This window comes from Diceros bicornis, chromosome 12 (assembly GCF_020826845.1).
Source record: "Diceros bicornis minor isolate mBicDic1 chromosome 12, mDicBic1.mat.cur, whole genome shotgun sequence".
Classification (NCBI taxonomy): Eukaryota; Metazoa; Chordata; class Mammalia; order Perissodactyla; family Rhinocerotidae; genus Diceros; species Diceros bicornis.
The window spans coordinates 50,832,416-50,844,743 of NC_080751.1; the positions used below are offsets into that span (position 1 = coordinate 50,832,416).

Here is a 12,328-nt window from a genome sequence, read left to right on the forward strand (position 1 = left end):
CGGAAGCCCAGGGTTCGCAGTTTTGGATCCCAGGCGCGAACCAACGCATCACTTGTCAAGCCATGCTGTGGTGGCATCCTATATAAAGTAGAGGAAGCTAGGCACGGATGTTAGCCCAGGGCCAATCTTCCTCAGCAAAAAGAGGAGGACTGGCAATGGATGTTAGGTCAGGGCTAAACTTCCTCACACACACACACCCAAGAACAAAATACTAGGACCTCAGATCAAGACCGGTATAATGACTTGAAGAATTTTCTCAAATACTTAACGCGGGATCAAGTTAACAGTTAAAAATCATCCGTCCAACTTGGTGACTACTTTATTTCTTTCTATTCTTTTTTTTTACTTTCACTAGCTTTAATTACAAGGCATTATTTGAAATGTCAGGATGCTGCTACCAAAAAAAGAACCTTTTTTTAAAAGCCATTTTTCTATTTCCACAGCAAAGAAAGGAAAACTATACTTACAAAATATGCTATTCCATAGGGTATACATATTTCTTTTTACACTGCACCTACAACTTATGTATATCCATATATAAATCCTGGATAATCTGCAATATGCAGGTGTCTTACATAAATGCTTTTACAAGGCATTCCCAAGCACTCGATACTTGGACTGGATTCCCTCCCAGCTAAACCCTAGGGTATTTTCCCCTTTCCATCTTTTTCTCCTACCTGAGTTTTAACTTTTTAATTAAAATTTTATTCACACAAGTGGAACATGACTATGTAAAACAAAGCTAAAGACCCACTTCTATGATAATATCCAATCCCAGTATTCTCCTATCCCACTCCAGATAACCACTGTTATAAATTTAAGTGGTATACTTCTAAAATATGTTTATAAGTTTACATACATATATGTACATATAGAAAATATAGGGGATTTTTTCCATTTTAAATAAACAGTATCATTGCATGAAGCACTCTACAACAGCTTTCTTCATATAACAACATATCTGAAAGTTACTGATGGTGATTAATAAAGAGCTAACTCTTCATTCCTTTTAACTGTTGGATCATAGTCGATTATATAAATATTCTACATTTTATTTGGCTATTCCCCTCCTGACAGGTATTTAAGACTTTTCCAGTTTTTCACTACAGTGACGATCCATTTTGTGCCTCCTTGCATACAAAAGCAATTAATTCCCTAGGTTAAATAAGTAGAAGTGGAATTGCTAAATAATATGGTGTACCCATTTTATTTTTTTAAAACTTCAATCCCCCTCCAAAGTAGCTCTATCGAATCCTACCATCAAATATGAGAGTCCCACTTTCCCCTTACAAGTCTTCATTCTTTTCCCCCTTAGAGATTCAGAAGGCACCCAGCCTCAGTCCTACGCCATCAATCCTGTTCCCTCTATCCATTTGGAGCGCTGGCCGCAGGCCCTCACAGACTCTACCAACTGCTTGAGTGTTTGAGGAATCCTGCATTCTGAGGCAAAGAAGAATCATCCTTGATTCCCTGATCATGTCAAGAAAAAACAGGTTTTAAACAGCCCAAGTTGAAAATCTGAATCAACTTTCCCATAGAAAAATATTTATAAATAAAGTTGCATTCTATGATATCATGGTATAGTTTTTCAGGTATGAGTTAAATAACTTTTTGAGGATCAGCCTGAAAAACTAAAAAACACATATTAAAATGTCTTCTATATAGGGGCCGGCCCGGTGGCGCAAGCGGTTAAGTGCGCGCGCTCCACTGCGGCGGCCCGGGGTTCGCTGGTTCGGATCCCGGGCGCGCACCGACGCACTGCTTGGTAAGCCATGCTGTGGCGGCGTCCCATATAAAGTGGAGGAAGATGGGCACAGGTGTTAGCCCAGGGCTGTCTTCCTCAGCAAAAAAAGAGGAGGATTGGCGGATGTTAGCTCAGGGCTGATCTCCTCACAAAAAAAAAAAAAAAAAAATGTCTTCTATATATATAAAGATGGTTTCTAGGGGAAAAGACTGGGTACCAAACAGAACTTTAACACAAATTGGAAATTGCTCATAATCAACTCTCAGTCTGCAGATAAACGCAACTTCCATTTTTCATATTTTCAGTATTTCCCACTGCAACCTGGAATGCATACGTACACTCCAATAGGCTTTAGGAAGTTCAGCCCATTCACAACAGCTGGTTAACATTCAGAGACTTAAAACTAATTTCAGTATAAAATAAGTAATATGTCTTATAACCAAATCCTGGCTCCACCACATACTAGCCATATGCTCTTCAGCAAATTTTATTTTCTTTACTTTGAAATGGGATAATAATTCCTATCTCACAGAGTGACTGTAAAGATTAAATTGGAGAATATTCTCAGTTCCCTCCTATATAACAGAGATGATAATAATATCTACTTCGTAGAATTAACATGAGAATTAAATGAGTTAAAAATATATAAAGTGCTTAGGATGGTACCTGGCAAACAGAATTATATAAATATTTGCTATCATTATTACTATTGCTATTAATAAGGCCTCAAAGTAGTTATCTGTAAAAATGAGGTTTCAATACATGATCTCTAATGTTTAACTAAGTTCTAAACTTCCATGCACTAGAATTCAAAATCACCACAGGCTCCCTAAAATTCTTTCAAAAATCACAAGGTCCTCCTCTGTGCATTCCCTATTGACAGCGTGCCCTCAACAGACCAAGATTAAACTGCTAAAGTTAATCATGCTATTTTTTTTTTTTTTTGGTGAAGAAGATCAGCCCTGAGCTAACATCCATGCCAATCCTCCTCTTTTTGCTGAGGAAGACTGGCCCTGAGCTAACATCTATTGCCAATCTTCCTCCTTTTTTTTTTTTCCCTTGTCTCCCCAAAGCTCCAGTAGATAGTTGTATGTTATAGTTGCACATCCTTCTAGTTGCTGTATGTGGGACACCGCCTCAGCATGGCCTGACAAACGGTGGTCGGTGCACACCCGGGATCCGAACCCGGGCCGCCAGTAGCGGAGCACACGCACTTAACCACTAAGCCACAGGGCTGGCCCCAATCATGCTATTTTAATTTACTTTATTATAGCCCTCTAGTTTTCAGTCAGAGCCTGGTTCCATTCTTTGGCACTTCTCCCATGTACAGATTTTGGGATGCCAAAGAGATATTGTATGTCAAGCAACATGACAGAGCATAGACACTACCTCATTCTCGTAGGACAAAGGCAATAATATAGATGGCAAAAAAGGCAACAATATTATTTTATCTAGATCAGAAAACTAAAATTTAGAAGCACATTTATAGGACTAACTTAGCCTATTATGTCCAGAAAAATCAAGACTCACCAAGGTTCATCAGTAGGTTCCCAACAAACGAGACATACACTACAAGTAAAACACATGGCTCTATCATCTCCAGATGAGGCAGGCTGCAAATTTATAAAGAAGACAGAAAAGGATAATCAATATTAAAACAGCTTCTTAATAAAGAAAAACTCTTCTAAAAAAGTTCATAATTTTAGGTAAAATTCCATATTGAGCAAAAGAAAATTGGCCTATACCATTAGGTCTCAATAATATACTGAATCCCCCAATGTTTATAAATTTGCTGCTTTATTTGAAAAATTGCATTTCATCAGAAAATGACCACTAAATGAAACACAGAGACACACACACACTCAATCTCTGATCTAGCATCTTCTAAGTACTCGAAATATAGTTAAGTATATGAAAGGAAATAATCTAACAGCTTTATTACTAAAAACGAATCCCATGCAACTACACAAGAAGGGGCAAGTAAAAAGAAAAAGCAAACTAGTGAACCTAATTCATGTAATATAGTATTCTTTAAGACACGTGGGACAGAATGCTAAAATGCTATATATATATCAAAACCTAAACTAAAATATATCTCTGAAAACTAATATTACTATTTTAGAGCACTTACTGTACTTAGCACTTACTATGTCAACAGATGTAAATTTATTACGTATTTTAGAAGATTAAGAATAATCAGCCAACATAGGCAGAAGATTCTAGAAAACCTGTGATTTGATCTCTTTGCAAAGATGAAATATAATGAACAAAACTCAACAGAGCGGCCGGCCCGGTGGCGTAGCAGTTAAGTTCCTGCTTTCCGCTTAAGCAGCCCGGGCTTCGCCAGTTCGGATCCTGGGCGCAGACCCACTCACCGCTCATCAAGCCATGCTGAGGCGGCATCCCACATAGAAGAACTAGAAGGACCTACAACTAGGATATACAACTATGTACCGGGGCTTTGGGGAGAAAAAAGAAAAAGAGGAAGATTGACAACAGATGTTAGCTCAGGGCCAATCTTCCTAAAAAAATAAAAAATTCAATAGAAAAATATCAAGGCATCACTTAACAGAGACTGTTTTAGGAAATGACAACAAATAAGAAGAAAGAAGATAAACTGTCAGGAAAAATGGTCCATATTCAATCCCTAATTTAGGAAAATAATTTCAGTGATTCTAATACTAGCCAGTCTCCAAACTAATCTATCTTTAACTGGAACTCTGATAAACTTTGAACAAATACATGGTTTTCTGATTTAATTTTAGTTAAGATATTCAGAACACTTCAAGATAACTAAGGAATAATGACTCTTCAGATTCTTTATGACAGTAACTTCAACGTATTTCAAAGTTTAACTGAATTCTAAAATTAAATAAGCATTCTTTATGTAAACTGAAATTTAAGTATGAGATTCTCAGATTTTCCAGCAGTGACATAACAGTGGTAAGCCAGTCTACACTACTCAGTTTAAGTTTCCTTTAATTAGTATATTATTCCTATCTAAACTCATTTTTCTTAACTTCCCTCTACTTTAGCTCAGTGAAGGTCTCTACAATGTCCCACTTTCATGTCTTTTTGTCACATTAATCCTTATGCTGTACACCCTCTTCTTTTCCTATGTAAAACTATTTTCCTTGACTAATTATTCCTCTTTCTACATAATTTCTTAATCAATTCTTCAATACATATGTATTCAGGTTGCATTGTACTACCTGCAATGCTGCTTCTATAATTATCTAGCATACGGGTAATTTATATCCCAATAAAATTAAAATTTCAGGAATAACTACAATACGTTATTTTTATTGCATTACCCTAAGTATTTACTACTCTGTTATGAATGCAGAAGTCAAAATAAACATATCCAAAAAGAACACTTTTTCAAAAAGCAAATCTGGAGAATATTGCCTATTTGGTGATTATATATACACACATATATATTATACATAATATATATATAATCTGAAAGAAAATAGTTATAAAGCATTAACTCAGCTGTTAGTTACTTTCAACAAAAATTTTTTCCCTTTTTATACACAACACATGATATAGGAAATAGCCAGTCATTATTATGATCAAAGGCATAAGAACAAAACAAAACTCACATACATGCATACACACAAGCACAAAGCCAGGTTGCATCAAATAAGTTTGCGGAAAAAGTATTAAAATGCTGATGGTTTTACTGAAGGCTACAAAGGCATACTGAAAAATATTTCTTGACAGTCTTTTTTACCTGATGATAAAATCCAGCCTGAGCCATGGGATCTGGTTGTGCCCATCTATAGCCTACATGAGGCCATGAGGTAAATGTCTCCCGTCTGTTAGCTTCACTATACATCAAAGATCTAAAAGTAAACAAACTTGATGTAATTGAAGTTAGGCATCAAATTATAAGGACATTCCTATTTAACACTGAAGAAAAAAATTCTACTGGATTATCAACAAAAACTGGGAATGGTCTAATGGCCAAGTTCAAATTTGTATTTTAAACTGAAAATGATCACTTTTAGGAATTGCCCTTAAACAGAGTAGGGAAAAAGAAATCTGATTAATGGTTACAACTGACAAACGATTCCAGGGATAGATCAAATTAAACAATGTTGCATAATTAGCGAGCAGAGAACAAAAAATCCGGAAATGTAGAGGCAGAGGCCTGTATGCTTTCATCGTGTGCCAAGTTTTGCATAACGGGATAAAACCACAACCAAAGGAACAGTGGTTTTATCTCAAGCATATTGAAAAAGTATATTCTAGTTGAATTTTTTTTTTAACTAGAAAGCAATTTTCTTTCTTTCTCCAGGGAAATCCTTTTCCAGGAAAGTTGTACTCTCCAAGGAATTATCAAAAAAGGGAAATCCTCACATAAGTTTTCATATTAAAATACATTAGCTCACTGAGAGTGAACCTGTAAGAGTACTAGAGTAGTTTTTAAAGGATTATACCGAAATTAGAAAAATCCAAACATCTTCAAGTAAGAAAGGACTGATAAGCAAAGCTTACTCTTCCTAATACAAAAGTGCAACTGAAAACAGGAAAAAAAAGAGAGAAAGTGGTAAAAGTCATCACAAAGAGACCAGAAAAATACTTTTCTTTAAATCAGTATGTGATTTCCTATAATATTGCTAGTGAGCTTAGGTTTAACGAGTTAAACTCATAGTTGTGCTCTTATATGAAAAAAAAACCAAGTTATTGGGTTAGAAAAAGCCTCATCATTTACAAGCTACAGATGTCTTCAGGATCTGTGTCAGTCTTAGAAACAGAAAACCTGTCCACTTAGTTACATTATCAAGCTAAAGAGCAATAGCATCCAGTAGACCCCAACTCAAACATCCAACAGACCTAATTCAACAAGGTCTTCATAAGGTTCCTAGATTAATTTTTAATGAAACAAACCCCACAGACTACAACAAAATTAATATTTTGAGACATTTTAACACTAACGGAAACACTGAATATCCTATCCAATAAATGTATTTCCTAAAATGAAACATTTACCACAGCTTACACTGATTTCTTTAGAAACCCAGCAACTGTTTGTAAAGAAAATAGCTCTGAAGGGCTGTTTTATAATTTTTTTTTTTTTTTTTTTTTTTTGTGAGGAGATCAGCCCTGTGCTAACATCCGCCAATCCTCCTCTTTTTTTTTTTTTTTGCTGAGGAAGACGGCCCTGGGCTAACATCTGTGCCCATCTTCCTCCACTTTATATGGGACGCCGCCACAGCATGGCCTGCCAAGCAGTGCGTCGGTGCGCGCCCGGGATCCGAACCAGCGAACCCCGGGCCGCCGCAGCGGAGCGCGCGCACTTAACCGCTTGCGCCACCGGGCCGGCCCCCTGTTTTATAATTTTAAGACAGGCATAGCTCTCAGACAAGAAACATTTATTCTAAGTATATATTTTTCTTTTTTCCCCTTCTCTAGACATATTTCAAAGAATATTTTAATGATAGCCATTGTACATATCACCTGATAGTTATTCAGATTAAAAATGACAGTCTCTACATTTTGCCCAAAAAATAGAGATAGCAATATTCCTATGGAATATAAAAATTCTTCCCAGGGGTCGGCCCAGTGGCGTAGTGGTTAAGTTCGTGCACTCCACTTGGGTGGCCCAGGGTTTGCAGGTTCAGATCCTGGGTGCAGACCTACCCACCACTCATCAAGTCATGCTATGGCAGCATCCCATACACAAAATAGAGGAAGAAGGGCACAGATGTTAGCTCAGAGCTAATCTTCCTCACCAAAAAGAGGAAGATTGGCAACAGATGTTAGCTCACAGCCAATCTTTCTCACCAAAAAAATAAAAATAAATAAATAAATAAATAAAAATTCTTCCCAAATGTTAACACAATCAATAAAAGTTATTTATATAATAATAAAATCACTTAACAAAAAAAGGCAACTAATAAGCAAAGTATCAGTTACCAAGAGATAAACTAACAAATACTGCAAACTAACATAAGAGCCACACTTAAGGGGCCGGCCCTGTGGCGTAGCTGTTAAGTGCGCGCACTCCACTGCTGGTGGCCTGGGTTCAGATCCTGTGCGCACACCGATGCACCGCTTCTCCGGCCATGTTGGGGCCGCGTCCCACATACAGCAACTGGAGGGATGTGCAACTATGACATACAGCTGTCTGCTGGGGCTTTGGGGAAAAACAGGGAAGAGGATTGGCAATAGATATTAGCTCAGAGCGGGTGTTGCTCAGCAAGAAGAGGAGGATTAGCACGGATGATAGCTCAGGGCTGATCTTCCTCACAAAAAAAAAAAAAAAAATTGCCTGGGCTGATTTTTTTAACTCTTTTCATTTTAAGTAGGAAATAATATATAGCTCTCATACTCAGATTCTGGCATGTTTTTCTAATTTATCAAAAAACTTTTCCAGGTTCACAAAATTTCAAGGCAAAATAATTCTTATATATTGAATAATTATAATATTTTTAAGTTGACTCAAATATTTACTGAGCAAGTACGAAGCTGGAATTTTCAAAATATAGTTTTATGACCCCTTTAAATACCTTCCAGGCACCAAAAGACATTGTTTAATAATAGCAATTCACGTAGTAGTTTACTTCACTTCAGTATTTTGACAGAAATGAGAATCTGAATGGTTTTCAAAAATATTTTGAAATATTTTTTGATCATAATCAAATTTTACAGCTATTCCTGGTTAATCCAAAAAGCTAAACAATTCAATCTCATTGCCACAGCTCTTTATAAGCAAGGTTATACCTGTCCACAGAACGGCCTGGCCCCACTCCAAGTTCTGGACGTGCACTAGGTAAGAGGTAAGACAATCTGTCCATCACTGAGGATGCCACAGGTAAGGCAGCAACGTTTTGATTTATTTTCTTGAGTTCATTCACAATGGCACTGGCAATGGACTTCAACACATGATGAGGAAGATGAAATGTAACTGTGGCCCACTGAAAGAAAATGAGAGTATAAGCAAAGGAAAACATACTCAACGATTTTAACCAAAACCATAACTTATATAAAATAAAGAACCATTTATCAGTCTCAAGTCAGTTTACTCCATTAACTCATCATTTAAAGCAGGAACTTGCAATTATGTAAAAAAATGAAACCTGAATTAACTACCCTGGAAAAGACAGTTTTGAACCAGATGGTAGCACATCTTCTTACATATCCCATCCACGATTAAGAATAACTAAAAATGACAGGATAACATCTGTCATTTTTCATATTCCTTCAGCACATATACAATGTTAACCACAAACTAGGCATTCAAATATCTCCATAAGAATACCATTGTACAATTTATCATTACTGGGTATATGAGAATTTACTTTGGTTTAGCAGATTCTTATGTATTTGTTGTCGCTGTCATCATAATACAGCAAACGTAACTAAAAGCATATATCTTATAATCAAACAGACTTGGATTCCAAGCCCAGCTTCACCATCAACTATGTGACCCTGGTCAAATATATTTCAGTTTCCCGTTCCTATGAAATGGGGAAAACAAATACCTAATAACATAATGTTCTTATGAAAATCCAAGCGAGAATTGGTACAGTGTGAGTAAACATTCAATAAATGTTAGCCACAATTATTTAATATCAAAATAATTACTTAAGAAGTTAGATTGCAAAAATGCTAAGTACTATTCTCCCAGAGAAATATGTCTATAAAGTAATTTCATTTTTGTATCCTGTCCCTGCTTACCTATGAATGGTTTCCACTCTGTCTAGCACACTCTAGGCAGCCTACTAAATTATTACTTATCTACATAACTGGAAAAACCTGTAGCCAAAAACATGACTTGAATTGCAAAAAAAAAAGAGAGAGAGAGAGAGAGTTCAGTTCATTCTCTCTTACTTTGTTTCTAGACCTAACCTGTTCACAGATCCAGAGCCTCTTGGTTGAAAAGTAGGCCGAACTCTCTCAAGAAAGGATCCTACAACAATGTCCCAACTATACACTATAAATCATACTCCAAGCCTTCTCCACCTGTGAAAGGCACCCGTGGGCATTCACTACAGTCACTGTGCCCTAGGGAACAGAAAGTATTGTGATCTTTCAGGCATTACAAGACAGTAGCACTGAACTGACCTAAAACATCACTGTGGTACACTAATGAGCGGGGATTTTGATGGTGAAGCGATTAATGGAGTTTTGCCCCAAAGCTGTCTCAGTGAGCTCTGGGTTCCCCAACCTATCTTGTACTTCTTTCTCCAGTTCCCAAATGCATAACTGGAAGAGATATAGAATAGACAACTAGCAAAATTCCTACATTGTTTCTCTGATCCTCTCTGAGGACTATTAGTGTAAAAAAGGCCAAATGGAAGCCCCTAGAACTTTCATTTACTACAAGGCTACTAAACCAAAGCAATACCACATTGCTGAGTAAAGTTCTGAGATTAATGCCACTATAAAACACATGAAAGATATTGGGGTAATCAAACTATCTCACCTCCATTTAACTGGCCTGTTTGGCCTATGCAAAATGTTAAAAGGATCTTGAAGAATGACTGTGAACTGTAAACTACAGGTGCTGACTTCAATCGCAGCTACTGTTCCAGAAGAGGTATCTTTACTGAAGCAAATCAACAAATCCCTTGATATCTGCTAGGCAGTTCAGTTCTGTCAAATACTTTTTTCTCTACAGTAATTTTTAAGGACCATCCAAAAGTTGACTGCTTTTATCTGGCAGTTAACAATAAATCTTCACAGTCTGACCCTGGGATTGTATCTCATGCTTTACCATAATCTGGTATATAAAAATCCTGATCAACCTAACATCCTGCAGATCACCACAGTGGTCTACTACACTGATAATATCATGCTGATTGGCCCAGATGAGGAGGAAGTAGCAAGGAACTTGAATGCCTTAGTAAGACACATGCAAGCCAGAGAGGATCAATAATCCTCAGAAAAACTCAGGGTCCTGCAACCTCTTTGAAGTTTCTGGAGGTCCAGTGGTCTGGACATGTCAGGATATTTCCTCCAAGGTGAAAGACAAGTTGCTACAACTTGTAATAGCAAGCACTGAAAATGAGGCACAATGCTTGGTGGGCCTAATTGGATTTTAGACCCAATATTCAGCATATTTGAGTGTGCTGCTGTAACTCAATAACCAAATAACACAAAAGGTGAAGAACAAGAAGCTCTGCAGCAGGTCCAGGCTGAACCACAAGATGTTCTACCACCTGTACCTTGTGAGCATATTCAATGACATTAGAAGTGTCTGCAGCAAGTAAAGATGCTGTAAGAAGACTCTGGCAAGCTGAATTGGGACAACTGCATAGCAGAATGCTAGGGCAAAGCCATGCCCTATCCTGTAAATAAATATTCTCTTTTTGAGAAACAGCTCCTGGCTTCTTAGTAGTTCCTGATAGAAATTAATACCTATCCATGAGACAAATGTCCATGCAATCAGAGCTGTCCATCACAAAAGGTGTTATCTGACACAACAAACCGTAATATTGGGCACGAGAGACAAGTATCCTTCATTAACTGGTTTATAAGAGATCATTCTTGAGAAAGCTCAAAAGGCAAGTTTTGGGGGCCGGCCCGGTGGCGTAGCAGTTAAGTTCATGCACTCCACTTCGGCGGCCTGGGGTTTGTTGGTTCGGATCCTGGGTGCAGACCTACTTACCGCTCATCAAGCCAGGCTGTGGCGTCCCACGTAGAAGAACTAGACGGACCTACAACTAGGATATACAACTATGTACTGCAGCTTTGGGGAGAAAAAAAAAAAGAAGGAGATTGGCAATAGATGTTAGCTCACAGCCAATCTTTCTCAAAAAAAAGGCAAGTTTTGGACATGTTGAATAAGCAAGTAGCTCAGATTTCTAGAATATCTACTCTTGTTACAATGTTTCCTTCTCATTCCACACTGATGGCTTCATAGGGAACTCCTTATGATACGATAATTGAGGAAGAAAACCCTTGGCTCCGATTTATAGGTGGTTCTGCACGTTGTACGCTGGTACCACCCCAAAGTGGATGGCTGCAGCATCACCACCCCAATCAGGACAGTGGTGAAGGTAAATCTTCTCAGGGGGCAGAACTTCACCCAGTACATTTGGCTGTTCTCTTTGTCTAGATTGAGAGTTGGTCACAAGTAAAAATCCTCACTGATTAATGGACAGTAGCTAATGTTTTGGCTAGATGGTCAGGCATTTGAAAAGATCTGGACTGGAAGATAATAAACAAGGAAGTTAAAGGTAAAGGTCTTGGGACAGATCTCTCAAAATAAACAGCAAGTATGCTGACAGATGATCATTATTTTGGTGATCATTAAATAATGTAGATAAATATCAAATCACTATGATGTGCACTTGAGACTAATATGATACTGTGTCAACTATACTTCAATGAAAAAATTTAAAATATATAAATGGAGTGGGAAAATATTTGTGAAATATGTGAATGCTCATCAAAAGGCATCCATTCCAGGGGAAATGGACAAATTATACACATTTTATCAATGTCACTCACCCTCTCTCCATAGCCACGCCAGTGCTTGCTCAATGGACGCGTGTGCAAAATGCCATGGCAAGAGAGATGGAGGATATGTACAGGCACAACAACATGAACTTCTCTTCACCAGGACTA

At 37.5% G+C, this 12,328-nt stretch overlaps 1 protein-coding gene across 9 annotated transcripts in view; it reads right to left on the minus strand.

Annotated features, from left to right (window-relative positions):
* BIRC6 (baculoviral IAP repeat containing 6) overlaps positions 1–12,328 on the minus strand; it is a 239,599-nt gene that overhangs the window by 191,999 nt on the left and 35,272 nt on the right. For all 9 annotated transcript variants that reach the window (XR_009221707.1, XM_058551470.1, XM_058551474.1 and 6 more), the window contains 3 exons: positions 8,477–8,670; positions 5,481–5,592; positions 3,275–3,357 (listed from right to left, as the gene is read on the minus strand). Coding sequence is in view for 8 of the 9 variants with exons in the window: in XM_058551470.1 (XP_058407453.1) it covers positions 3,275–3,357; positions 5,481–5,592; positions 8,477–8,670 (389 nt within the window). In the remaining variant the exon portion in view is untranslated. The remainder of the gene's footprint in view (positions 1–3,274; positions 3,358–5,480; positions 5,593–8,476; positions 8,671–12,328) is intronic.